Here is a 26,733-nt window from a genome sequence, read left to right on the forward strand (position 1 = left end):
AGACCACACCCAACTAGACTTCTGGCCACTTCAGGATTTTGGAGAGGAGGAGCGCGCACTTTTTCCTCATTTCACTACTACGCTATCTCGCCGTCACGTTCACGCTTACATCACCGCGTCGCAACATCTGGCCGCCGTGTCCAAACTATAGGCTACAATATCTGACACTTCAGACTCATCTTCCGCGGTAAGTGTGCGTGATAACCAGCGGCCTGTTTTCTGCCACGCAAAACAGCTGTTAAGAGCGCAAAACTTCTGGGGATGCTTATTTCATATCTGCGGATAGAGCAGCTGTGTTTGTTTTTGCTGTCTATGTGGCTTTAGATTTGAGTTCGAGAAGTTGGATGCTTGGAAGTCAAGAGGAAAGAAAGGGGCGTTGGCGGCGGCGCGTTTTTACTGATGCTTCGATGATGAATCACTAACCTGGTATTGTTAGACGTGCTTTGTTTACTTGTGAATAGAGTTTTACATGTTTAAAACGAAAGATGTACAGTGTGTATTGTATAAGAGATTTATGTATTAGGATTTAAAAAGTGTTTCGTGTATGGTAAAGTTTGAAGTGTGATGCTAACTTTGTCACGCGTACCGCCCCCTGGTGACAGCATGACGTCTCTTATACGGTGTGTTTATATGCTTCCACCTTTTGTGACCTTATTATTAGATGTAAACAGTTTATATCTGAATACATACAATGCAAATCGTTACAGTAAATCAGTTTTGCCTTTTTACAACAGTAATTTTATAAACATCACGTATAAAGTCAATATTATGGATACTGGTGAGACAGTGGTGTTTTTATTACTGTGGCTTTAACTAGAAACACAAATAAGCAAATAAAAAGAACACTTCAAATGAGTCAAAAACTATGGATACTGAAATGACATTTCGATCGTAAAACATTTTTCAAACATCACATAACTGTCCAAGAAACTGTTAACGTAACTAAGAAATAACATTATCAACGTCAGATAAAATGCATGTTATGAAAACATCTACAATGTCAATGTCCCTGAGGTGGTCATACAACATGTTTTGCATGTCTGATTCATTTTGCATGTCAAACATTTTTTTCTCTGTCAGTTCAGGGTGTGTATGTGAGAGAGATGAGAGACATGTCCCCCCCTTGCTCGTGGGACTGTTTTTGGGGGTGGGGTGTGTTTGTGTGTTTAGAGGTGGACTAGTTTTCACAGGACTAGATTTCCAGATGCTGGTCCGACTATGTCCAGTCAGTGCCACAAGTTAAACCTACCCATCAAAGACAGATATGCGCACAAACATTATTAACTTCCCATCTTCCATATAGCACAGTATAATATATAGTCTGGCCACCCTGAAAACCCTTGTCCACAGATACTGTATGTCAAACATTTATCATCCTACACACAGTGTGCAATGTGTTGTCGAGCCTACAAGTCTTTCCTTCTGTTGTGATTCTGCGTTTTGCATAGATGATTTGAGCGAAGTGATGACTTGTTTTCCATCCATTAATTTTCAATTCTTCAAGAGTGAGAGTCACTTTTCCAGTCTTTTATTGACTAAATTGTTTCCAACCCTGATTTTTTTTCTCTCTCAGTTTTGTTTCGAGTCAGGGATTGATCTAACAGATACCATTCATATATTTGCTGCTTGTAGGGGTTTCCAGTGTATGGGCAACAGGTTGTTTTGCGGATGGGCAGTTTCATTCGAATCTACGCTGTCAGTGGATCAGGAAGTGCCTCTCCCTTTGGCGAGGGTTAAGCTCTGGACCTTTTGTGTTTTTTTATTATACATTACAGCAAGCTCAATGTTATACTTTAATATGGTCATGAACTCTTAAAGTGATCATTTAGCAGTTAATATCACGACACTGGAGTGTTGCCTGCAACATTATGCTGTGAAATGAGATGAGAAATAAAGCAATCCAATGCTAAATGTTTCGTTTGAGGCTTTGCTGTCTTTGTTTTCACCGATTACAGAAATTAAAACAATAAAACGAATTATCTTCGATGAGAGGCGGAATCGAGGGTCAATGGTGTGTCGGAGACAAAGTGCTCTTGAAAACGGCTGAATTTTAAAGCCAGTCTGAGTCTGCGGAGATTTGTTTGCATGTTTTTGGGCAGGGCTCAGTATCAAGACAATGAATCGCACATGTCTAGCTGTGGACTTCGGTAGCCATATCTGCTCGGGGCTGAAATTTCTGACGCTTAAAGCCCTGTTAGCGTATGAGAAACTCAAATACCAGGTCTTACCAGAGATCAAGACCAACTTCAAACACAAAAACAACTGCAGGCTTAGCAATAAACACGCATACACATTCCATACAAATACAAGAGGGGGAAAGAAAAGGAAACGGGGGAGGGTCTTCTCTCCAGACATCCACTTAAAGGCAAATAGGGATTTATGTCTCAAATGCACATGCCTTACAGCGTCATCTTACAGGCACGTTTGTTTTACTCGCAAGCTTCATTTACTCCATTGGAGAATCAGAGGATGGACAGGAGAGAGGCTCTTAAATTTTTATTTTTTGATGAATATCCCATTAATGTTACAAATTTACTGCATATGAATAATTATTTAGAAATTGTATAGATTTGTATATTTCTGTTTATGATTATTTTATTTTACTTTATCTTATACTCAGTTTAAAATCTGATTTAGAATTTTCAATGTTATTTAAGATTTTTTTACTTTTCAATGTTGAAACCAAAGTTAGTAGTTTAGATTAGATTAGATTAGATTAGATTAGATTAGATTAGTTATAAAGCATTCTTTAAACAATGGAACGTTGTACCAAGGTGCTGTACAACACACTGCACAGTAAAATATGAGAGAAATCCACACAACATAAAATATATCACATTAAAAAAAACAGACACACAAATCTCAACCCTCTACATTCGCAGAGGCTGTACAGAGGAGATACATCTTAAAAACCACACTTAAAGTAGTTCACCCAAAGAAAAAAATCCTGTTGTCATCAATTCATCCTTGTGCCATTTAAAACCTGTTTTTTTTCTCTAGAACACAAAGAAGATATTTTGAGAAATGTCTCTGTGGTTTTGTGCGCATATGCAAACCAATGGGGCCAAAATCCTTAAAAATATCTTCTTTTGTGTTCTGTAGAAGAAAGAAAGTCAAACAGGTTAGGACTGACATGAGGATGAGTAAATGATACAATAATTTTGTTTTTTGTGTGAACTGTCCCCTGGAACCCCACTGGAATCCTGCTGTTAAATCCATTGAAAGCAAATTCGCGAAGAACAAGCGTCCTCTCTTCATCCTCTGATCAAAGGAACTTGTGAGGTTTTGGATGAATTAAACGCATCAGTCTTGGTACCCGGCGAGAGGGACTGCGTTGAAACGGCTGCGGGGTTTGCCTGCATTTCTGTTGACAGCTCCATGTGGGAGCTGTTACTCAATCTCACAGCGTGTCATCCGCGGTATTCGATGTGAAAACAGGGCCTGGAGCACCTGAACGTCAGGACTCTGCGGTAGAGATACAGCGAACCCTGAGATAGAAGCCAATCACGCATAGCGCAGACGTTCAGCCCAGCAGGCCTGGCCGAGGGCAGAGCGAGATCCCACCGAGTGTGAATGAGGACCCTCCTGAGATCAGTTGCAGCCGGAACACGCATGCCTTGCCAAAATACTATACCTTAATGAAATTAAAGCAGCCTGTTTTGTCAAAACTGCCCAGTAGTGTGTTGAAATAACTGTGGAGGACCTCAGGGTTGTGAAATGGAGATCCATAAGGCTTAGTACAAGCAGCAGAGCTAACAACACTTTGCGTGTCATTCTCTCTGGGAGCTTTTGTTTTTCTTATTCATTTCAGCTATTCTCGTGTCCAAGTACTCTGCTGGGTGGAGTTTATTTTGCTTTATAGACTATATTACAAACAAAGCTTAGCTTTGTTCTGTACATTAAACCCTCGTTTCTGGACGCTTGCCCAGGCACCGATTCTGGCTTTTGTGTTTTCTTTAAAAATAAGCCTTGCGTTCACATCGTCGGTCACAAGCATGTATGATGCTGCAGAGGCTGAGCAGTGGGGAGAGATTATCAGAGATGTCAGCAACTGTATGTCTACATTTCTGTCTGTCTGTTAGTCTGACCTATGACTTTCTGTCTGTTTTTCTGTATGTGTTGAACACATTGTGTTCTGTCGGTTTTTTTGTGTGTTTGTCTGTCTGTCTGTATGTGTGTCTCACTTTCTGTATGTTTGTTGTCTGTCTGTCGGTCTGTTTTTTGTTTGTATTTATGTCCCTTTTTTCTGTCTGTTTTCTGTCACTCTGTTTTTCTGTGTTAACTTGTATGTACAGTATGTCTACATGTCTGTATTTCTTTCTCTCGGTTTATCTTTATGAATGTCTGTCTGTCTGACCTTCTATTAGTTTGTTTTCTGTCTGTCTGTTCGTCTATCTTTTTATTTTCCTGGTTTTCTGTGTGTGTGTGTGTGTGTGTTTGTCTGTCTAATATTTTATCTGTGTGTTTGTTTTTATAACTGTGCTTGTCTGTTCATTATTTTGTCTGCGCGTTTGTCTGTCTGCATTATTTTGTCTGTCTGGTTGTTTAATAACATGTCTGTTTGTTTATAATTTTTCTCTGGGTGTATGTCTGGCCGTTTATTATTTTATCTGTGTGTTTGTCTGTCTGTCTTATATTGTGTTTGTCTGTTTTATTGTAATGAAAGAAACAAAATGGAGGAGCAAAATTTAATACTGTTAGAGTGCTAGAGTAGCCGAATTGTTGTGTATATTTTGTGAATGGCCTTTGAATTCTGCAATCTTCCAATGAACTGTAGTTAAAACTCCCCTCTTAGCCAGTAATGGAGAAAGAATGGTCTTGCATCACAAGAAAGAACCACGGAAAAAATACTTCAAAGAAGCCTTTACTTGTTTGCTTGATGGTTTAAAATGAGTCTTGTACTGATTTGTAACTCACACCACAGAGCAGTGTTTATGACAAATTTGATGTCTTTGTGTTTACTTGCAGAAGGCTTGTTAGGAAATCATGTAGGCTCCATGAGCCCAGCAGGCGCATTTTCAGCTGCTCGTGCTTAATTTTAGCTTTATTGAGCAAGAATGGGGCTTCTTTTCATTTATGACTGCATTTGAAAACAAACTCCTGTCTCTGATAGGATAAACATGGAAATGAATGTGCAATATGTGAGAGCTTCAGTGGAAATGAGTCTGTAAAAAGGCATTGATCTTAATTAGATCGTTTTTATAGCTTAAAGAAAGGCCCGCACTTCCCAGGAGATTAAGATTTTGTTTATCGGTGGCTGCTAACCTTCACGGCGTCACAGCTGTTTTGGAGAACTGTTCTTTTAAAGCTCCTTTCCTTTCATCCTCACAATAAAAGAAGAGCAAAATGAAGGGCATACAGAGAGGAAAACTCCGTGCCTCATCATTTTCCTCCCACTTCTGACCCATTGCACGTTTTTCTTCCCTTTTATCTGTATTCTTTCAGATCTCAGATCTTCAGTTGGTTTCCGGACTGTGAAGCAACCCATGAACACTTTGTTACCTTTGGGTCGACATTTGAAACCGTGGGCGATGTCAAATTTATGTTAAATCATTGCCTCTCATATCCCTCATTTACTTTGAGGTTGTCCATCTTGCTGAACACTGTTAGGGTAGTTAAGGTCAGGTTGGGTCACACTACAGAAAACATGTAGGATGTCACTTCCATAATCCCCAAAAAAACTGTTCTGTTTTACAGGGTTTTGTGTTTGTTTAAAAATAGAGTATCCTGTTTGTGACCTGTTTGTGATAGAGTATCCTGTTAGAGTATTTATTTTTGTAATACATTAGATAAAAATGTCAAGCAAGGATACATTGTAAAAAGAAAAGTAACGCCCAAGACCTTGGCTTCCTCATACAGCAAGACTTTTATGCTGTTGACTTCACACTTGACCATCCTTACTCTTGACAAAACAGCGTTTCGAAACACATCATAACACAGGTACACGTGCACTGGATTTGCAGGTTGGCACTGGAGCCTTCCGTCTCATCTCAGTCATTTGTTCCATGACTCCACTTTCTGTTTTCAGCAGTGGCCGACTTGGAAGCATGCTGAAGACTGCGGCTTTTTTATGTAAAAATTACATTAAAGTGAAACTCAAGTCAGCATTTTCCAGCTAGCTTAGAGGAACTACTGGAGCTGTTTATACACACATATACAAGGATTTCTACTTGTAGACATAAGTAGATATTGCTTATCTGCTACCCTTTAAAGTAGGGATTGGCATTTTCCAATAATTTCATATTCGAAAATCTTAGCTAATAAAAAACGAATATTCGTCATTTAAAATTAATATAAACTTTATATAAAATTAATAAAGACCTAATTTGTTACGTTTTTTATTAAGTCACAAATTCACAGCAAGCTTATAATTATCATTAAATATTCATAACGCACTAATATTATATCCTGTATATAGGTTTATTTAAATACATAAAAACTGCGCGAAGCGAAATCATACCAAAACAAAACATGCAAAACAAAACGAACATAACGCAACGTATATTGACACTCTTTGATATCATATATCTTGTTTATTTTGTTTTACAAGTTCTTGATAAGAAAAACAAGCGTAGGTCTATTTTACTCCTTTGAAAGTCTGTTCAACAAGCTGACGGGTAACAAGCCGACAGCGGAGAAAACCCGCTGCTCTTTTCCTGGTAACAAAACCCAGAACTGACAGTCTGGGTTTATTGTTTATAATGTTGATAATAAATAAAGTAAAAAGGCTTGATGCCTCCATGCCGACTGTTAATTGATCCTAAACACAAAGACTGAGGCATTGCAGTGCTTGTTGTGCTGTTTATTACGCGACCGTCATCTGAGGAAGAATGACTGATCCTGCTGATCACCGCCGCATATAAATATGGTTTTCTTTGTCGTTTCATGGTCAGTGAGACGGTTCACGTTTTTAAAACATTTTAACACGCGATCCGTCAGGTTCCTGCCATTATCAACGCATAGGATTGGGGAGACACAAACCCCACAAGTTGTTTCCAAGATAAACACTCATAACGTATATCAACTTTAATGGGGCCTTAACCCCCGACTCCATTATGAGACTGAAATATCAAATCTGGATTTTTCTTGTGCAGCTGTGGTCCAGATGTATGTGATTTGTGTCACAGAAGATTGATCTATTTTATCAAACTGATACAGCACTTGTGATACCATGTGCCGAGTTAACAGTTTAATAAGGTACATAGCAAAGGTTATTTTGTTGAGGCTGAGTCAAATCAACAGTGAAGCACATATTCAGGCTTTGCTTCTGGGTTTGAAAAACTTTCTTCTCTTGGAAAAGACACAAAGCTGTTCCCTAAATGTATTTTCCTGCTTTAGATAATTTCCCCATCAAGCTCATTTCATGCCTTCTGTTGGCCACGGTGAACTTCTACAGTAGATCTTTTGTTCCTTTATAGGCCTGGGGGGTCTTTGCCAGACGATATTGCTTCTGTGTAGCCAACATCCAATTTTCAGTATGTTTTACAACCACATGTGTTTTGTGTGAAGTCAAAGGACTTCATTTTTCCTCGCTCATAAGGAATTTTGTGCCTCAATTGCCCGTCATTCATTGGTGACACAAACAACAAAACAGTAGCTGTAGTGTTTCGGAGTTTTCTCTGTGTTAAATGCCACATTTTGTGCTAGTATGGGTTTCGGCAAATCAACCGAGACACTACCCAGAAACTCCTGAGAACGTACATTGAACTGATTCGGTGGGAACGTTCTTCCGCAGAATACAAAAGAAGATATTTTGAACAGCGCCGGCATCCATTCAACTCTATTGTATGGACAAAAAACCAATGCCAACGGTTGGCGGTTAACAACATTCTCTAAAATATCTTCTTTTGTGTTCTGCGGAAGCAAGAAAGTCATACATGTTTGAAATGACAAGAGGGTGAGCAAATGATGACATCATTGGGTGAACTATCACTAGATGACTTGTTTCTTGAATTCTATGCGACTAGCATCACCACCCTTTTAAAACAGGTTAAAAAAAGGTTTTTGTTCTTTTCGGATACCCTTCCCCCTCCAGTCTATCAAAGGGATAGTCCCGCTCCAACATTCACACCATTGGTTTAGCATGTGCTGCTACTCAATCGTCAAAAACAAACAAAGCAGTGTTTTGATAGCACATCAGAGCCGCAGTGTTTACGCTCTTCAGGGTATTTAACTCTCAAACGTTTACCTACAGCTGTATGAGACAACACACACTTCAGCTTGAAATTCATGTGTTTGATGGCCAATTTAAACTTATCGCAGGTTACAATAATGTATTCATGGCATGTTACTTGAAAATCCTTGTATTTTGGCATCAGGAACGTTCTCAAAATCAACTGCTTAACACATTTTATGGGATTTTTTTTAATTTACAGTCCCTCGGTGCGACACAGGTAGGCAGCTGCTGTGAAAATCAACAGACCATGTGGGGACTAACCTTCCACTTTACACATCAAAGAGACTAATGTTGAGCCTGAGGGAAGGTAGATCTCTTAAGAAGGTGCCATGTAGTTATTTTCATTTTAGTGCCTCCTAAAAAGTTCAAATGGTTGTGTTTTAAGGTCACAGAGCAAAGAAACGATATACAGGACAAGCGTTATCCACCTGTAATGTGTTTCCCATTTGGGCTGAGGCTGGTTTCCTGTTACCCAACTCAGGTCTTGTTTATTTTGACTTCATGTGGCGAATCTTCAGTTTTTGCTTACTCGCTTGTGAGCTGGCCTTGACCTTGTGCTTCTGTCTTTCTCTTCAGGCTGAGTTCAGACCTAAACCCTATATTGTGTCATCATCATTCCCGCCTAAACTCTACATTGTTCAGACGCCACACCCTGTGTCCTACATTACATCTTAACTGCCCTTATTTGTCTAAAACACCATATGAGTCTCTCCTTTGTTTAGTAGCTATATTACAGAAATTTAAAGCCAGTGTTATTTTAACACGTTTAGGTCTATCTTAGTTAACGTGTATATCTTTTATATCGTTTATATTTCACGTTTTACTATCTGATGGTGTTTGTAGTTTCGTATGCACTTGCTGCACGGTGGTGATGGTGGAGTGGAGATCATTCACATCCCAACTTTGGTCAGTTTGAGATGACCTTAAAGCAGCATTTCTCACCATGGTGTGGATTAGAGACATTACAGGTGGGGCGCGACAAACGGGAGGAGATTTGGTCATATTTATTCATTCCGTTATTTATGTATTGAACCATTACCAAACACAGAACATTAAAATGTAAGCCTAAAATATAACATATTCACCACCCTGTCATTTCAAACTTTCTTTCTTCGGCACAACACAAACAAAGATATTTTGAAGAAAGTTGGTAACAAAATTAATAACATTGGACCCCAATTGTATGGACACAAAACCACTGAGACATTACTCAAAATATATATTTTTTGTCTACTATAGAAAAAAAGAGTCATATACAGATTTTGAATGAGATGAGGGTGAATAAATGATTTTTATTTTTGAGTGAACTATCCTTTTAATAAACTGTCTTTATTTTTATTAAGGCACTTGCTTGGTTGATGCTAGTAAGAGGAGATTCACAACATTTTCCTTTGTGTTGTGTTTATTATTATTGCTTTAGAAATAGAAACACTTTTTTCAGTTCAGTCAATGCGCCACTTCTCATTTCCAGTATAAACTCAGACCCACTATATGAGGCTATTCATAAATTGTGTGGAGCGGGTCCGGTACAGGTTGAGATGTATCGTCTTCCTGTATGTGGTCATTCCGCAGTGAATCACAAGGGTTTTTATTAACAGCCATCCTCAGAGGCACGCGTGTGACGTAGACAGAAGCTTACAGCATATGTTGGCGAATCCCAAGTGAGCTACAGCGTTTTTAAATCCGTGCAGACAAATCCTCTCCTGAATGGAGCTTCAGACAGAGGTGTGGAGCTCAGGAAGTTTGTTTCATTATCAGGACTGGCAGAACAATGAAGTCAGCATGGCTAATTCTGATCAAATCAAGTTCATGGGGAAATCCTCCTGCCCCAGAATGGATTTAGACTGGAAATAGAACTAGCCATGAAGAAAAATGCTTTTGAAAGAGTTTCATTATAATCATGTGCAGAGAAAACAAATTTCAGCCCCTCAAATGTTGCACATGAGTATTTGTTATTCAGGATGTCTAAAATGTTCATGTTTCTTTCTTTTATAGATTCTCCTGCTTTTGATTTTCTGATTCACCACCAACCATGTTGATTATTTTGGCCTTCATCATCCTCTTCCATATCGTTTCAGCAATATTACTCTTCATAGCAACCATCAGTAATGTGAGTGGAATGGGTTTTTTTCCCGTTTCTGTGTCCTCCAAACCAACCCACATGCATAATCATTCTTTATTGAAACATTCCTTTTACATTTTAAAATTGCTTTTGTTTTCCTTTCTACATTTTTTTATTTTAATAATATGATTATGTAGTTGTTCCATATATACAATACATTATACCGTATTTAAGAGTCATCTATATAGCCGAATAGACACCATTTTTAATATTATTTTAAGTTTTTCAGTTTTGGGAGAAAATAAAGTCAAAATAACAGAAAAGATGCTTTGTTTTTCAGACCTCAAATACTGCAAAGAAAACAGTTATATTAACATGTATTTAGGAAAAGTTCAAACAATATTTATCATGTGATAACCTTTTCATGTGTCTTGTCATGCTGTTAGTCTTTCACATTGCTGTTGGATGACTTTATGTCACTCCTGAGGTTTGATTTTGTTGAAAAACAGTGGACTAGAAGGGCCACAATACATCTAGAAATGCTGATTTGAAATGAAAATTTACAATGGTCTCTTAATATTTTTACGTGGCTTTACATTCATATGTTAATACGATGATGAACAGATAACTCAGCCTCTTATTTCCATCGTTTCAAGGCATGGTGGGTTACAGATAAGTTCACCATGGATCTCTGGTACCACTGCAACACTACAGACTGTTATGATATACCAAACAGTGCACACACTGATGCAGGTAAGATAAAACGTAAACTTTGACCTGTGAAATTCTTCTGTTTATAATTGATGTAAAATGTTCTAATTGTTACCCCTATAGCAAACATAACAGAATATTTCTGCTCACCATATATATACATTTCTACAAAGAATGTTTATTTTGTCTCTTCAACAGCTTATCTTCAGGCTGTGCAGGCCACTATGATACTGGCCACTATCTTGTGCTGTGTGGGCTTCTTCGCCTTTGTCCTTCAGCTCTTCCGTCTAAAGCAAGGGGAGAGATTCGTCTTCACAGCCATCATTCAGCTCTTGTCCTGTGAGTATTCCGATCTTTTCGGTATGCGTATAGAGGAGTGTACTTGGAATTTCTCAACAGTTGTTTGTAGACCGTACTCCTAAAAAGTACAATATAGTCCCAGTGTTGATAAACACAAATTGAATTGTATGTACCATTTGCAGTACAACCCGCTGTTGTAGGATTGTTGTGTGACTTGCAGCTGAATACAACTGTTTAATTTTCCTAAAATGTATTTTTGTTTCTCCTCTGCAGCATTTTGTGTGATGACGGCTGCATCCATCTACACCGCAGAGCACTTAAACTTCAAAGGCAAGGAGTTTGAGAATGGGGACTATGGGTACTGCTTTGTCCTAGCCTGGGTAGCATTCCCCATGACGCTGCTCAGCGGCGTAATGTATCTGGTGCTAAGAAAACGCAAATAAAGCCCAACACTCCACCTCACTAGCTGCCACCGGCTAAAGCCTTAGCAAAGAGACCTTATTTGTGATGATACTTGTTTTTTATATGTAGGTTAAATACATGCCAAGTTAAAGTAAGAAGTAGATTTTAATATTAATCATTGCATACTGGAAACTTAATTCGATTTTTGTCATGTTATCTTATGTAGTTTTAACCTTGTTGTGTATAATTTCGTTCTGCCAGCCACTTTGGCAAAAAATGCGCCGTGCTGTGATATAGGAAAGTAAAATAGGGTGTTGAGAAAAGAAGACAAATGCGGCTGGTATCTGTAATAGCAAATATTTATAACGTGAAACCACTATAGGCTAGACAGCCCACCTGGCCTACAGGTATTCATAGAAAATGCATGAGGTGAAATTGGCCGTAGTACAACGGTCTGTTTCGAACTGCATTCGCAAGCGACAGGTTTTCATTTTGCTGACCATGTTAACAAATTACAGTGTGAGCAGCATGGTTTCTTTACAGCTGAACCTGACAGAAAATATGTTGAGAATGCATTATAAACGTATTCTTTGCGATGTAAGCTTTTGTGAAACAACAGAAAATAATGGAGAGAACTTGCACCCGTTTAAAAATACTGTTTGGTAACCTGATGCACTTTGTGTTGAGTAAATGATGTCAGGACATTCATTTTCGGATGAACTATCCTTTTAAATGTAATTCATTTCATTAAATTAGATTTTACAACTATCAAGTTTGTAGTAATTGTTCAGATAACTGTTTTTCATGTAGTCACAGCAAAACGATGGTGTCATTCGTCTGCCTTTGTACTAGCGGACAATGGCATATTTTAAGCGAAGGTTAAGGTGCGTAAGCATTTTTTCATAAATTTCTACAGAGGTCAATCCCACAATCCTCTTTAAAAGCTTGATGTTCATACAAACGTATTGAAAACACTCACATTTGAAACGTATCATCAACGCAGCTGCTTCACTTACATTATGCTGCTAATTAATGCCCGCGGTGTGAAACAGGCCTTCGCGTGAAGTAAACAACAATCCAGTGTGATGTTTCCTGGCCGTTACAGCGAGGAACAGCTTGATTTTGTCTGGATAAAAGTTATTAAACACAACATATGACATTTTATTGTGCTGCCAATTTGCCGAGCACTATATCATACTTGAAGCTGAACAAATTGTCAATATAAGTGGCACGATGCGTTCTGTTGTATAGTCATTTTGTAAAATAATAGTCTTTTAGTGTTAACTAATTACATATTGCATGTTTTATTTGTAACTTTTGGTTTGAAATCAATATTAACATGAATCTGTAGTTCTTTAGGCATTGTAGTTACTAAACTTGTTTAATTAGGGCATGTAGGATTTATGGTAATCGTGTTGATGAAGGACAGTCACACTTTTCCCCTGGAAAAAAAAGATCTAAAATAAGGCAAAAGTGAAATTAAGCTGTATTTATTAAGACTTACTGCATTGTCTCTGTTAATATTTTTGTAATGAAGTATTATGTCAACAGGCCTGAACGTGTTGTCCGAGAAGGTTTTAATGAATATTAGTAAAGGCTTTTATAATTGGAATGAAACTACGATGGCAGCTTTCTTTTGTTTTTGTCTGCTGACATGTTCGGGTTTGTTGTTACCTGAGACTGATCTCCACCATGGGCTCAATATGTTTTCCTGTTTTAATCAAATAAATGTATTTTACATTAAAAAAAGCTTGATGGCTTCTTTTGGTTACGCTGAAGACCCACACGGTGTTCTTTTTTAAAACACTTTTATTGACCTAACAGTACAGACTGGATTTGGGTGAACATTATCATTTCATTCATTTGTACCAACATGAATGCAGTCAAGAGAAACAAATGGTGTCTCTATGTTTATTTGTGGTCTTTTTGGCTTGTAACTGCTGTTTGGTGCACATATTTCCAAATAATTATTATAAATGCTAGACAAAAATACAATCAGGTATTTCATTGTCATAACATGTAACCTTAAAAACTAATAGCAGGTGGCAGCTTTCATATTTTTTGGATATGACATTTTAAATGACAACAGACCAAAGCACAAAACACATTCACTGAACTTTTTAATAAACTTGATGTTAAAAAATGAACACAGTTTCCGATTTCACTGTAAACAGGCACATTCATCATCCCCGAATCGGCCTTTAGAGTTTTTACAGCCCGCCAGAGAAGCATTGGCAAAATCAAGTCTGTCCTGGTCCAACACTATGTATGTCACTGTAGGGCCCGTAACGGCCAAATATATCCTTACCCACAACAATAAAACACAGTCTTTTATCGCCTTTGCAGTCAGATACCTTGCAGGCCATAGGAAGAGGCATGGCTTTGATCACACCAAGGCATTTCCATTCTGAAAAAGTGCCATTTTTTTGTTCATTGGCAACATAAATGTAGTAGCAATCCATCTCGGCAACGTGGGGATCTTTCACATCTACATGCCAAGCGATGCCTATTTCTCTCGCGTGTCCAATCCGTGCTAATTTCACTGTTGGCTTCTGTGGCAAGTTATGAGTGGCAGCTGTAAGTGGAAGCTCCTTGGGAAACGGGGTATCTGGGAAAGGACGGAGTTTTGAGTGCCAGTCCCCCTGTAAAGAAAATGAAATGGTACAAAAAATGTATTGATATAAAGACCGAAGACTTGAAGCTGTAATAGAACATAACACCACACATACCTCATTCAGCTGACCTGAAGAACTGTCTGTCTTCTGAACACACTGACTTTCAGCTGAGACAGAAAAGATTACAGACCAATCAATCAATCTTTAGACATTCTACCAAATTATTTTGTATACAAACAACTGGATTCTTCTACACTATAATCTTGCAAAACGTATGCGTTGTATAATGACTGGAAGGTACAAGCACACACCGCTGCATCTCAGCTTTATCATAAATTGGTTATTCTTAAAATAAAATCAGAAGCTTAGAGTGTATTCACACCAGGAAAATCCATTAGTTAATTTGCTTTGGTCCGAACAAATGCAATATTGATGTTTTTTGTTTGGTGTTGTTCGCTTTCACACTGCCCTTTTTGCAAGTGAAACAAAATTGTAAACAAAACCACATGTGTGCTGAGGTCATCCATTCATTGGACAGAAATGGTCAGGCAGGGAAAAGCAGGAAGTGCAAAAATAGGCTAATCATGGAGATCTTTCTTAGTGGAGCTTTTATTTTATCAGCTACTAACGCAAATTGCAGAAACTTTAACAGCATTATATGATACGATGTCTTTTATATGATGCTTTAATTCGGATTTTGAAAAGACAAGATGTGGTGCAAAGCTAGGGATGATATAATACATTTTAATGGCATTACACACTTAACTATGAGTTTCCTCCCTTGCCTTTGCCTTTCAGTCTCCCAACACTGGATTGAAGTATAATAAAAATTTGACATGACATTGAATAACTGCAAACTAACTAACAGATATTACAGCATACCTTTTATTGGAGTGGGTGGTTTGCCGGAGAGTTTAGGCTGTTCTGAAACTTCCAATTTTTGTTGGGACTAAGCAAGACACAAATGTGTTAACAAAACAACCATGACACACAGTGGAGACTTACAATTGACTATGTATATGATTGCTACCTGTTCTGAAGGCTCTGCTACCAGAGTTTCTTCGCATGGTTTATCTGCTGTAACAGAACAAACATATCATTCTAACCACACAGCAAGTAAAATTATATTATTGCTTATTCTAATTGATGGATATATATACCTCTGCGATCTTCTGTGAGGTCAACAACCTGTTTCTTGGACCGCTGAAGTAATGACAGAATTGAGATAAAAGGAATTCATGGACATTCTGTCAATATTCACTTAATCTTATGTAATTTTAAGTGAGAGTAAATGATGATTCGGGTGAACAATCCCTTTAAAGAAAATGCTAATTAAAAAGACAATGACATTAACAATACCAAACTCTGCCAGAACCCTTTCCTTGGTCTTCTTAAAGCAGATATATCACAGTCATTATCTGTCATTGAAGAAAAACAATGTCATAAGCAAATTTGCATGGATTTAACATGGTTATTTCGGTAAAATTAATAATGATCACATCACCTGCTGAGAACAGAGAACATCCACTGCCGACTGAACCGCTAGGGAAAGTTTTGAATACATTTTTATTGAATATTGAACTTGTTTTTTTACAGTGAACAGTATTGGCAATATCATTAAGCAGATGCTTAGAATCAGAGATGGCTTTAATCATTGGTGTAAATCCGTCTGCTTTGCTGGCCTCGAAACATTCAGCAGATGAGAATCTTTACAAAGTAGCGCTCAAGTTCATAGGGCTGCAACAGCCACACACAAAACTAAATTCCATTCTGCGTGCAGCCTGAAAAGAAAGATGTGCAAAGATTCTAAGACTGCAGCTTTGAACCAAAACGTCCAAAGGAACCACTTATTTCACTCAGCTAACCTTATCTATACAGGTAACTGCTGGGCAACTGCGTTTTTGTCAACATACTGCGCTTTTGTAGCTTGCTCTTCATATTTAAGAGAGGTATATGATTCTCAATATGTTCGTAACAAGCTTGCGTGAAAATTGATTCTTTCAAGGCTTTACGTCCACAGCCAAAGAGCTGCGACTCACTGGCTCCATGTAGTTATTTTCCCAACACAGGCCGACATAAGCAAGCCTATTGCATAAAAGTGTGGCCTGAACATCAGAAACATTTACTAGCACTTATTTACTAGCTTATCTCAGGCTTTGACACTTGGCAGTACAAGGGAAGAAAAACACAGAAATCCTCTTCAGTAACCACCAATTCATTTCACTGGCACCAATGATGTTGATGATGAAATCTCCAATAAATACAACTACTACCTGGACATTCGGCTGGTGGGGTCAGCGCCAGAGATGAATCGCACTGGCTGTCCAGGGGCGGCAGTTGAACTTGATGAGAGAGACTAACGGCAACAGTTGTGCGAAAATACAAAAAATGATCAAAGTCAGTATCTTGAACATCACTACAATCATTACGATTTGGTTTTACAGAGAAAGTTGAAGCTACCTCATACCTGATTCTGAAAAATCCCCAAAGATCTGAGTTTTCTGATATATGTGAATACTGCATCTCCTCTCCGTTTTATCTTCAATATGTGTGCCTGAAATAAACAGAGGATCGGTCTGAACCATATGAAGTGGTTGTGTTTGATATGGTGCTTCTGGTATCTGCCAAGAACTCTAATCATACAGTCTAATACACACTGATCGCTCAACATGGAAATGACACAAGAACGTTTACGAGACGATTTGAATTCAATTCACGCACTTCCAGTTTCTTGATCCTTGCATCATATCGGGGTTCACTCTTCACCTCCCCAATTCTCTCCATCAGATCCTTCATCCTGTGGTCGGACAGCTCGACTGCATTCTTAACCTTTTCTGAAATGATCTTTTCAACCTATCAAAGAACAAGTTGCAGAAAATAACATCATCTCTCTCGTGTTGTTCTGTGACTGTCAGAGACTGTGAAAGACCGACTTGCCTCTGTTCGAGGGAGCTTGTTTCCTCGCTGCCCACAATCTTGAGCCAAGTGTGATGTTGCGGAGTCATCTTCATTTCTACTCCTCTTCATTCCGAACACAGCAACGCTTAATTACATAATAACAAAGAAGGTTGATTTAACTATCATTTTCAAATATGATGTTCATTTAGTTTAGGGTAAAACTTATGGAAAACATTCACTCTGTGAAACGAGGTGAACATTACAGCCACATTGCTACTTAAAACATATAAAGGAAAATAAATTTAACAAATACGAAAAGGAATTAAAACATATGTAGGAAAACATAAGCTAACGTTATTACATAAATAACATGGCCTTGCCCTGTATCAGGTAACGCGAAATCTAAATTGAGGTATGCTGCTGCGCTGCGTCACTTCCGGTTCCCTTCGTAGTTTAACGGTCTATAAATAAAGAAACGGCGCTTTTAAATAACAAACACCACCAAAACAGGTTAACCGAAACCATGTTTGTTTTACATACTACACCTATGAATCAGATACTTCAACCGTTTCTACTGACAACCGCAGCTAATTTGACGCTGATGTTTATCGTACTGGTTCAAAGGTGACGGCGAAAAGTTTCACGAAGGTGCATCCGAATGACTTACTATAATCACAAAATCAAGCGGAAGTTGCTTTATGGTGGCCGAACAGACGGAGCGAGCCATGTGTACGGTCCGTTACTCAAAACAACGGATGCAACCGTGCAGTGCGTGTGACAAAATCGAAACAGAGCCCACAAATATGATCAGAAAGAACGCGATGAAACATTATATCGACAAAATACCTACCTTATAGCTGTTCGATGTATAAATATAGAAATAGTGTCGAGCCAGCGGTGGGCTAATGCGGGAAGTCGCTGTCGAAGTGTTTCCTGTCTGTTTAAAGAATATAAGTCCCGCCAGAGTTCAGTGGGAGGAGAACACAGATCGGTCATAGTTAAATGGTCATCTGCCCATATGGTGTTTAGGTTAGTTTACGTTTACATCAGCTACTTGAGTTTTTTTTGAGTTCACTGTTATTATTTAGTTCTTATATTCATATACTTTAATTTTATATATCCAGTTTTAAAAGTATTGATTCTTAAAAATACAAAATAAGGCTAATCTGAAGACTCAAAGTTCTTCCAAAAAGTTAGAATTGTTATTCATATATTTTCTGCTATCCAAGGGTCTATTTTAAAACGTTTTTCTATTACAATGGTCCGAGTTTCATCTACATGAACTGCTAGTTTTGCCGTAGGTCCATTAACATGTCGAGAAACCCATTCATATTGGCCCTTTGAAGGATGAAGCGCCACCCTGCGTTCAGAGGTATTGTTGGACCCTCTTGATGTAGTAGCACGTGTTCACAGAGAGGTTTGATTGAGACCTTTTTTAAAATTCATGCATTCATTGCCTTTTTACTAACAGAGACATAGCCACTAAAGTGGACCATCCGCCCCTCAAACTTGCTTAAATTTAACAGAGATTTCTGTGCGTTGTGTGTGTGTGTGTGAGAGAGAGAGAGAGAGAGAGAGAGAGAGAGAGAGAGAGAGAGAGAGAGAGAGAGAGAGAGAGAGAGATGCACAGACTTGATGTAACTGCTCACATTTTGTTTGTTTTGCAGGAACGTTCACTTTTCATTACTCCTCAAACATGATATCGCTTCCCTGCATTCCCGCATGACTCTCACCACAGTAGACGATACAGTATTAGGGTGAAATTCAAAGCCTTAGGGAAAACTGAGAGCTTGAACTATGGCTTGATTTTTCTTCTCACTTAACATGAGCTAGGGCTGAGTCGGTGTCCAGAAAATAAGGGCCAGTATGATGGTTGGAGGAAACAGACCAAATAGAAGGAAGAGTGGAGGAATGCTTGGTGGCCTTTTTTCAATTTGACACGAAGAGCTAAAATAGAAATGTGATGTGGTAATAAGAATCTCGGATAAGAACTTTAAAGGCAGGTGAAGCTAGTTCCATCCTCAGCCATGTGCTCCACATGCACACGCACTCTTTTCAACACAACAAATAAAAAATGGCCCTCTTGTCCAATTCGAAAATGGGGTTGGGAGCTGGGGATGTGGAGAGTGCTTTCGCTGGTGACATTCCAGGAGCAAACCTGTGTTCTCCACAACAGTGATTTGGCACAGCAGGGTCCTTTCCACAGAATCCCGTGACATCACACGAGGAGCTTTATGAGTCAAGAGTCATGACTGTGGGTTTTGAATGCTCTGAATCATATATGCCAAAACAAAGAGGATGTATAGCATTATACAGTATTTTTTAAATGGAGCGCCATGTTGGGAAAAGCTTTATTACATATCCATCAATAGATTCATAAAACAAGAATACATCACTCATATACAGATGGAAGGTTTCTGCACATAGCAAACGTTGTGGAATAGACAAGTGACGTGTTGACTAAAGTTATTACGCAGCCAGAGAAGTCCCCCTCGTCTCAAGAAGTAATACAAATAATGGAGATCATGATTTTACCATTTAGTCACCGATCTGATAAGAATGATTTGTGTCAGATACGCATCTATTTTAGTGAGCCCTGATGTCCGCGCACCGCTCGCTGCATGTGGATGTGAAGGATGCGCGATCGCTGGATTCCGCAGAGTTTCAACCAACGCTCGTACGTCACCGAGAGGCAATCCCTCACCGAAATGACTCAGATCATCGACAAACGCCTTAAAAGATTAAAAACTCCACAAAACGAGGTAATCCAGGTCGATAAACCATATCATAAAGTCGTACTGAGTTCATAAATGCCAAATCGTTTAACTTTGAAGGCCTATGTGTAAGTCACCGCAAGTTGCCTTTAAACGCGTTTGCTTGAGAACCGCCTCAAGTTGAATCTGACTTGGGGACCTTTGCATTGAAACGTAGCAACTGTTCTCTTCTTTGGGGTGCCTCGCTCAGAAACAGGGTGCAATACTCATTTTCACCTTAAGGATGTCTTACTGACGGCATCCCTCAGTTCCAGAGAGGCTGTGGGGAAAGAGGACCAAGACTCTGTCCTGTGGTCCTGCTGCAGAACTGCCTTCATCTAATTTCTTGCGGATTCAGTTACCAGCGAGCACGTCTCTCGGTTGCGTTTGAGAGCGCGATGCGTGGAAGACTCACGGATAAATCATGAACACGCAAACCGTTGGATTAATTTGATTCATGTGGTTGTGGGGTTGAAGTTAAAGGGATTCGGAATAATTGTTCATATTTCCAACCTGGCTGGGGAGAGGAGGACTGTTGCGATGTCATCCCGTTCAACATTTTTGGAGCTTTGTGGAAGAGGGATGCTGTGAGTATAGTGTATCTATATTTTTCCTTCGTTAAAATTTGCTTGGTACAAGGTGGTGCATTTTACGCACACGATCTCCAAAAGCAAAGGACCTGCACACAACGTGTTAAAATTCGGTCCTGCTCTTTTTACATGTACTACGGTTGTTTTTATATTGATACGAGGCAGGATAACGCATTTCCCCATGCATCACTGGGATGCGCGAACATCAGAAGCATATACCTAAGAAAAGAGAACGTGTTACTTTACAACCGCGCGACAATGGGTTTTAAAGACCATCACATCCGAACGATAAGTTGGTTTGTATTGAGTTACGTTAAACAACACCCCATTGTTTTACATGTATGAAAACTCGTGTCATAATCATGTGAGCGCTCTCTGTGGATTTTTCTGGAGTGCTCCTCTCTTGACGGATGAAACGAAACAATTGACTAATAAGCGGATCAATAAACGGAATACAGCGAAAGAACGACATGCGTATGAAGTGTTTAAAATGAGAGATGATTTGTCTGTCGTTTTGGTAACAGATTAATGCGGATTTTGGTCCAGTTGTTGATCCAACTTCGAATAGCCACTTTTCTTGTTAAAATGTGACTCTGTTTTTGTTAGGCCTATATTTGTTTTGCACAAGAAGCGCTTCACTTCATTTTTAGTCACGACGTCTACTAACGAGATTCTAAGCTGCTGCTACTGTAAAGTTCCCACGTATTTCCTATAAATATTATTCTGTACTTCACCATTCCGTCTGAGAACGGAAAGCGCGCGGGACGCGTCAACAGGGGGCGCACTTGCATAATGGTCGTATTGGGGAAATTAATGAGGTATCAGAAGAAATATTCATCTAGATATATTTCCCAGTGTTAAGATCTTTGTCACGTTGTAGGAACACTGATATCGAATTTGACTAAAATAGAAAACCAGGGGAGTTTTATACATCCAAACATACAAATTTAAATCTCTCTTTCTCTCTCTCTCTCTCCTATTATTTTTAATTGAAAATAAAGATTATATAAATGCATTGCAGTCAAATCAAAGACATACCCTCTAGTCAAAGTGTGCCTGCAGTTTCAGATCCACATTCATTAATTTTTGCCACATATAGCCTATTCATGATTATATTTCACGTGACGATTTCTTACATAAACATTGAACATTTTATGCTCATTATAAAAAAACCTAAGGGCTTAAAACAATGATACATTAACTATATTAAACTTATTGGTATTTATTCAGTGATTGATTACAATGATTAAAAATAAACAATTTCTGCGTTTACCCTCAAAATAGTAATATAGTTAATAAATAACTTGCAAAGCTAATATAAGTGTGAACGCTTCAAAGATTTGTGTGTAAATGACATAATCAAGCGTAAATGAAGTCACACACAGCGAGGTGTTTTTACCCAGATTCACTCAGCTGCATTGAAACGAACCAATGCTTACGTTCCTGTTTTACTGCTCTACTGATTTCTTAGTCAATCAGACCAAACTACAAATCGAGCTTGCTTTTAGCTTGTCCTACATAATGATGTTAATGATGCATTATTCTCTTCATGAATGGTAGACTTCTCCGTATGTTATTCCCTGCAATTTTATGTCTTGCTTGATCTGGTTGCGTATTCATGCTGGCTACAGTAGCAGAGCCTGTAAGCCTCCTCTTTCTCAGCCAGAGTCTTCATGTGATGATGTCAGCTCCACTCTCTTCTGCCCTGCTTGCTGCTCAGATCTAGTGTCACATGTAATACTCATCATTTGCTCATTGCTAGCTATTCATTGCCTATGTTTCGAAATGAGATGATAAAATTCTGCACTTGCCGTAGTTGTGTAACTCCAGTACACGCAATTGAATGTAAAATGAACAGAGAAAGCGATGAGGTTATTTTTAGTGGGATAGTTCATCCAAATATATAAATTCTGTCATTGTATATTTATTCTGATGTTTCAAATTCATCTTTCTGTTTGTAATGGAACACAAAACACAGAATGTTGGGTAGTGGCAGCCTCAGTCACCATTCACTCGTATTGATGCAACGAAAGTGAATGGTGTCCGAGGCTGTCAGGTTAGAGCCTTTTTGTTATATAGAAGAAAGAAAGTCATACACGTTTCAATTTACTACTTAAAAGTATTGTTTATCATCTCAGTGTATTTGTTAAAACTGCACACTGCGTTCATTAACAACACTCCTGAATATGACAGAAAAAGAGCACATGTGGTGTATTTGAAAAGGTCTGTAAGCATTCATTCACAAAGAGCCTGTATGTTTGTTGTCATAGGGAATGAAGTCGTGCACTATGGGGTTTTCCAAGTCGGTTCTTCTGACTCTTCCAGCTCTCCTTACCCTCCTTAACATCTCACATGCGGCGGAAAAGGTTCCCATACTGAACATTGCTGTGATCCTGGGCCAAACCCGCTACATCTCGGAGAGAGATATACGGGCTCTGTGGAGCAAGGATGATCCCATCGACGTCAACGTGGTCACCCTGCTCGTGAATGAAACAGACCCCAGGAGCATCATTAACCATGTGTGCGATCTCATGTCCGGGACTAAAATCCACGGCGTGGTGTTTGGGGACGGCACAGACCAGGAAGCCATCGCCCAGATTTTGGATTTTATTTCCTCGCAGACGTTGATACCTATCCTGGGGATCCACGGAGGTTCGTCCATGATCATGGCGGATAAGGTCAGTCGGTCTCTCAAGCATCACTGTATTAAGTTTGCCGAACAGCAGGATGCTGCATTATCGAATAAAGGTGTTGAAGAACATCACTCACTGAACACAGATTGCTTCTGTGGGTAAATGTGTACACTCAAAATATGGTTTGGTAACGACATCGATGTAAAATAATTCCATTAGTTCAACATGCATCGTGCCTTAACTGTTCCCCAGACAAATAACCATATGGAGTTATTTCACAACATATGCTCTCTCTCAGACCTACAGAAGCTGTATTTCGCTGGAGTAATAACTTTTCTGAAACCAAAAACAAAGGGGTTTTATTCTGAACTGTCATGGGTGTCGTCAGGTATCACTCACTTCATTTTGACAGCGTTTACACCGTGTCATGTGGCAAAAACCAGATCAGAGCTCAGCCTGTAGTACAGTAACAACGTACCATTCTGTTTATTTCTGTGCCGTTCTCATTACCTACCACAAACCGCACAGGTGAATTCCCACTCACTAAAAAATCCCTTTGTTTTGCATTGAGTTTATATAATAAACGTGTTTCTCTTGAGCTCTTGCTGGCCTATTTAAATGTGTTTGCTCTGTTTTCATGCCAGAACGTCTCTGTATTAAATGAAGCAAAGTTATTCTCAGGAGCTTTTCTTCAGCTGCGTTTTAAGTCATTCTCAACGACTGTGTTGATCCTTAAGGAGATAAATGTCGCATTTTTTTAGATCACTGGGACCTTTGCATCTTCTTTTGTTGCATTATAAATCATGTGCATGCAATGAAAACTATATATGTATATCAACCTGTGAGCTCATGCTACTAGCTACATGGATGCATTTCGTAGCTGTTGAAAAGTTTCTGTTTACTATTATGTTGATCGTTGGGGCATTATTGGTAAGCAAGGGGAAATGAATGCCACTTAATGGCTTTTTTATTCCAGCGTGCCTTGCTGTTTATCTAGTTAAGGACACGAGAATTGGTACACATGGTAATTAATGGTGGGCTGCGAGGCAGGTCTTACTTCATTTAGCGCCAATACAGCAGGATTTCGGCTCTATAAACATAGCATCCATTGGCATATGTCAGGGAAACTCTTTGTTTTATAACCAAAGTGCGACTTTGCGCATACAACGGCCCATGCGCAGGCACGCTCACTAGCAGTTACGGCCAAAGATCAACTGACTATCTTATTGACATTTTGTAGGTTTCTTTCACATATATCTCCAGCCCGAAGCGATTGATTTAAGACACACGATTGTCATTTAATAAAGGCCGGTGGCAAGAGCAGAATCAACATACAATGGAAATGGCCATTTAGGTAATTGCTGACCAATGGTTTTCTTTCTCTCCTTTATCACAGACAGGGAAAGGTTCGATGCGCTGATCTCTTCTAAGTCTTGCCAGTGCCGATCCTGTAAAGCCTATCCTTTAGTATAGTGTTTATTACAAACCCCAGACGATTGAGCTGTTCAATATAGACATACTGTGGTTTAAACTAAAGTGATGCAAAGGTAGGAATTCACTAACACAATGAACTAAAAATGAGCGGTACCCCGTTTTTTTGCTTGTGCTTTGGTTAAGCACCTTATTGGTTATTCAATTATTCAAAGAAGTTAAATTCAAAATGTTCTTAAATGTTTTTTATACAATTCTATTAGCATTTTAAAGCATCATAATAATCATCACAATTAAATAGCACTACTAATAATTGATCTTTATAACAAAAATGTGTTTTTAATTTATATTTGCGTTTTCACCATCTTTCTTTTGGTTTGATAAAACACAACTTTATTTTTGCTTTATATGTGGCACTTACATTTTTAATAGCCCTTTTCATTCTTTAGACCAGGGAGGGAAGTTGACGTCCTGTTGATGTATCATGCAGAGCACTTAAGGAGTTCACAGACCTTGTGTCCAGGGAGTCTGCTGATCATAGAGTTCTTCTTTGGATGAGATATGCCCCCTGCTTTCATTTGCTATTAGTTCATGGACATCAGTTTGGAGGATATGACTCCCAGGGGCCTCTGTAATGCATTCAGGAGCGCAATTTGATGTTATTGTGAATTGTGCTTTTTAAACACATTGGCTCTATTTTTTTCTTTGCGTGATGATTCCTTAAACAAGCCTTGTGGAGGTGATCATGCAAATGTTTCTTGCTGGTTGAGAAGATAGTAAATTTGCCTGGTGGGAACAATTGCTACATCCTATATAGGCTTTAAAGGGATATTTCGCTTACTGTCACCTCTTGTCATTTCAAACCTGTATGATTTTCTTCTTCTGCAGAATACAAAAGAATATATTTTGAAGAAGGTTGGTAACCGAACAGCGCCGGCACCCATTCACTTCTATTGTTTCGGACACAAAACCAATGCAAGTCAATCAGAGCCACTTGACAAATATTTTTTTTTTGTGTTTGCACAAATGTTTTAAAATGACTAGAGGATGAGTATATAGATGATAGAATTGTCACTTTTGGGTGAACAATCACCTTAAGGAGGGTCTTCACTTAAATGTTGAATCGACTGACCTGTTCAAGTGCTAATCCCAAAAGACAGTTTGTTATTTTAAACAAAATCTAGCTTTAGCATTAGGCAACAGTACTAATACAGATTGTGTGTTTTGAATTCTAAGGTTCATGTGAATCACATTGAGCACTTTATTTTCTTGATAAGTGATTAAGACACGCTGCGCACTTATGTGTTTTTATGTGTTACCATTCCCTAATAAGAGAGCATTTATGAAAAAAAAATAATTAACACGCTGTCATCTTCAAATGAATAACCTGCTGTTGTTGCTGTAAATGAGAGAACAATCACAGCGTTAATATTGTAAACTTAATAAAAAATACCCCCGTGAGGTCAATTCCGATAAATCTGTCATAGGCGGGTGCGTAGCATTGACGTCAGTCAGCGGAATACATTAAAACCTCGTACAAATAAGAAACAACCCGTTCTTGTCGGCCGATATTTAATGAGCCAGCGCAGCCCACAAAATTGGCAGACTTTAACCAGTTCATTCATTTGGGATCTCATTCTGACCAATGGGCTGCCAGTCCCTGAAGAAATACCAGATGTCTGCCTCATCTGCAAGTCGCTTTGGGTAAAAGCGTCTGCTAAATGACTAAATGTAAATGTTAATGTTTTCTCTATTTGTGATTTCGAGTGCTGCTCTCACCACTTGTGCACAGTTTGCCGGTGTTTCCAGTGGTTAGATTCCCAGAGATTGCTTTCAACCAAAACAATTGTGAGCCACCCTTCTGCACGAAAGTATTATGCGATTTTAGAGAAAAAACAGCAGCCGTCCTGAACGTCCACTGATGTTAATGTCCCGAAATGCACTTACCCTTGAGCCTCACTGGATAATTCTTTACAGCTGTATCATTGCACGTCTAGCGTTATGTTTTCTAATCTTTGACACACAATTGTAGATGTAGCCTCAAAAGGGTTAAACTTGGTCGTCCATCACCGTTCTTCACTAGCATCACAAAGGTGATGGTTTAGACACGTGCTGAACTCAGTCATGAGATTACAGCACATATCTGCCGGACAAGTTTTATA

At 38.8% G+C, this 26,733-nt stretch overlaps 3 protein-coding genes across 7 annotated transcripts in view; 2 read left to right on the forward strand and 1 right to left on the reverse strand.

Annotated features, from left to right (window-relative positions):
* Positions 1–13,393, forward strand: emp2 (epithelial membrane protein 2). Its single transcript, XM_079457405.1, has 5 exons — positions 1–187; positions 10,172–10,286; positions 10,895–10,991; positions 11,148–11,288; positions 11,523–13,393. The coding sequence occupies exons 2-5, from the start codon at positions 10,209–10,211 to the stop codon at positions 11,690–11,692; spliced, it is 486 nt and encodes a 161-aa protein (XP_079313531.1). The 5' UTR covers positions 1–187; positions 10,172–10,208; the 3' UTR covers positions 11,693–13,393.
* atf7ip2 (activating transcription factor 7 interacting protein 2) lies at positions 13,334–18,595 on the reverse strand. Of its 5 annotated transcripts, XM_079457401.1 has the most exons (13): positions 17,710–17,834; positions 17,526–17,625; positions 17,204–17,309; positions 16,988–17,119; positions 16,734–16,820; positions 16,540–16,622; positions 15,771–15,808; positions 15,626–15,684; positions 15,427–15,469; positions 15,297–15,343; positions 15,149–15,215; positions 14,381–14,433; positions 13,452–14,293 (listed from the first exon to the last, which is right to left on the reverse strand). In XM_079457401.1, exons 2-13 carry the CDS (start codon positions 17,534–17,536, stop codon positions 13,892–13,894), a joined length of 1,128 nt encoding a protein of 375 aa, XP_079313527.1. In that variant the 5' UTR covers positions 17,537–17,625; positions 17,710–17,834; the 3' UTR covers positions 13,452–13,891. The 5 variants fall into 5 exon arrangements, with proteins under 5 accessions (XP_079313526.1, XP_079313527.1, XP_079313528.1 ...); XM_079457400.1 differs by lacking the exons at positions 17,526–17,625; positions 17,710–17,834 and adding an exon at positions 18,015–18,595 and having other exon boundaries at positions 13,334–14,293; XM_079457402.1 differs by lacking the exon at positions 17,526–17,625 and having other exon boundaries at positions 17,832–18,016.
* grin2aa (glutamate receptor, ionotropic, N-methyl D-aspartate 2A, a) overlaps positions 18,142–26,733 on the forward strand; it is a gene marked incomplete at its 3' end in the record, with an annotated part of 115,770 nt that continues 107,178 nt past the window's right edge. Inside the window, exons 1-3 of the mRNA XM_079457399.1 lie at positions 18,142–18,193; positions 18,466–18,536; positions 22,778–23,185. Of these exons, the coding sequence (XP_079313525.1) occupies positions 22,781–23,185 (405 nt within the window). The 5' untranslated portion in view covers positions 18,142–18,193; positions 18,466–18,536; positions 22,778–22,780. The remainder of the gene's footprint in view (positions 18,194–18,465; positions 18,537–22,777; positions 23,186–26,733) is intronic.

The sequence above is a fragment of the Barbatula barbatula genome (genome assembly GCF_947034865.1).
Source record: "Barbatula barbatula genome assembly, chromosome: 5".
Lineage (NCBI taxonomy): Eukaryota > Metazoa > Chordata > Actinopteri > Cypriniformes > Nemacheilidae > Barbatula > Barbatula barbatula.

Coding starts and splice junctions, on each gene's coding strand:
- atf7ip2 (XM_079457400.1), bottom strand. CDS start 18,160: ATGACCGATCTGTGTTCTCCTCCCACTGAACTCTGGCGGGACTTATAT. Junction 15,809..16,539: donor CCCACCAGCCGAATGTCCAG/GTAGTAGTTGTA, acceptor AACTTTCCCTAG/CGGTTCAGTCGGCAGTGGAT. Junction 15,685..15,770: donor ATGTTCTCTGTTCTCAGCAG/GTGATGTGATCA, acceptor CTTCAATGACAG/ATAATGACTGTGATATATCT.
- emp2 (XM_079457405.1), top strand. CDS start 10,209: ATGTTGATTATTTTGGCCTTCATCATCCTCTTCCATATCGTTTCAGCA. Junction 10,287..10,894: donor TCATAGCAACCATCAGTAAT/GTGAGTGGAATG, acceptor CATCGTTTCAAG/GCATGGTGGGTTACAGATAA. Junction 11,289..11,522: donor CATCATTCAGCTCTTGTCCT/GTGAGTATTCCG, acceptor TCTCCTCTGCAG/CATTTTGTGTGATGACGGCT.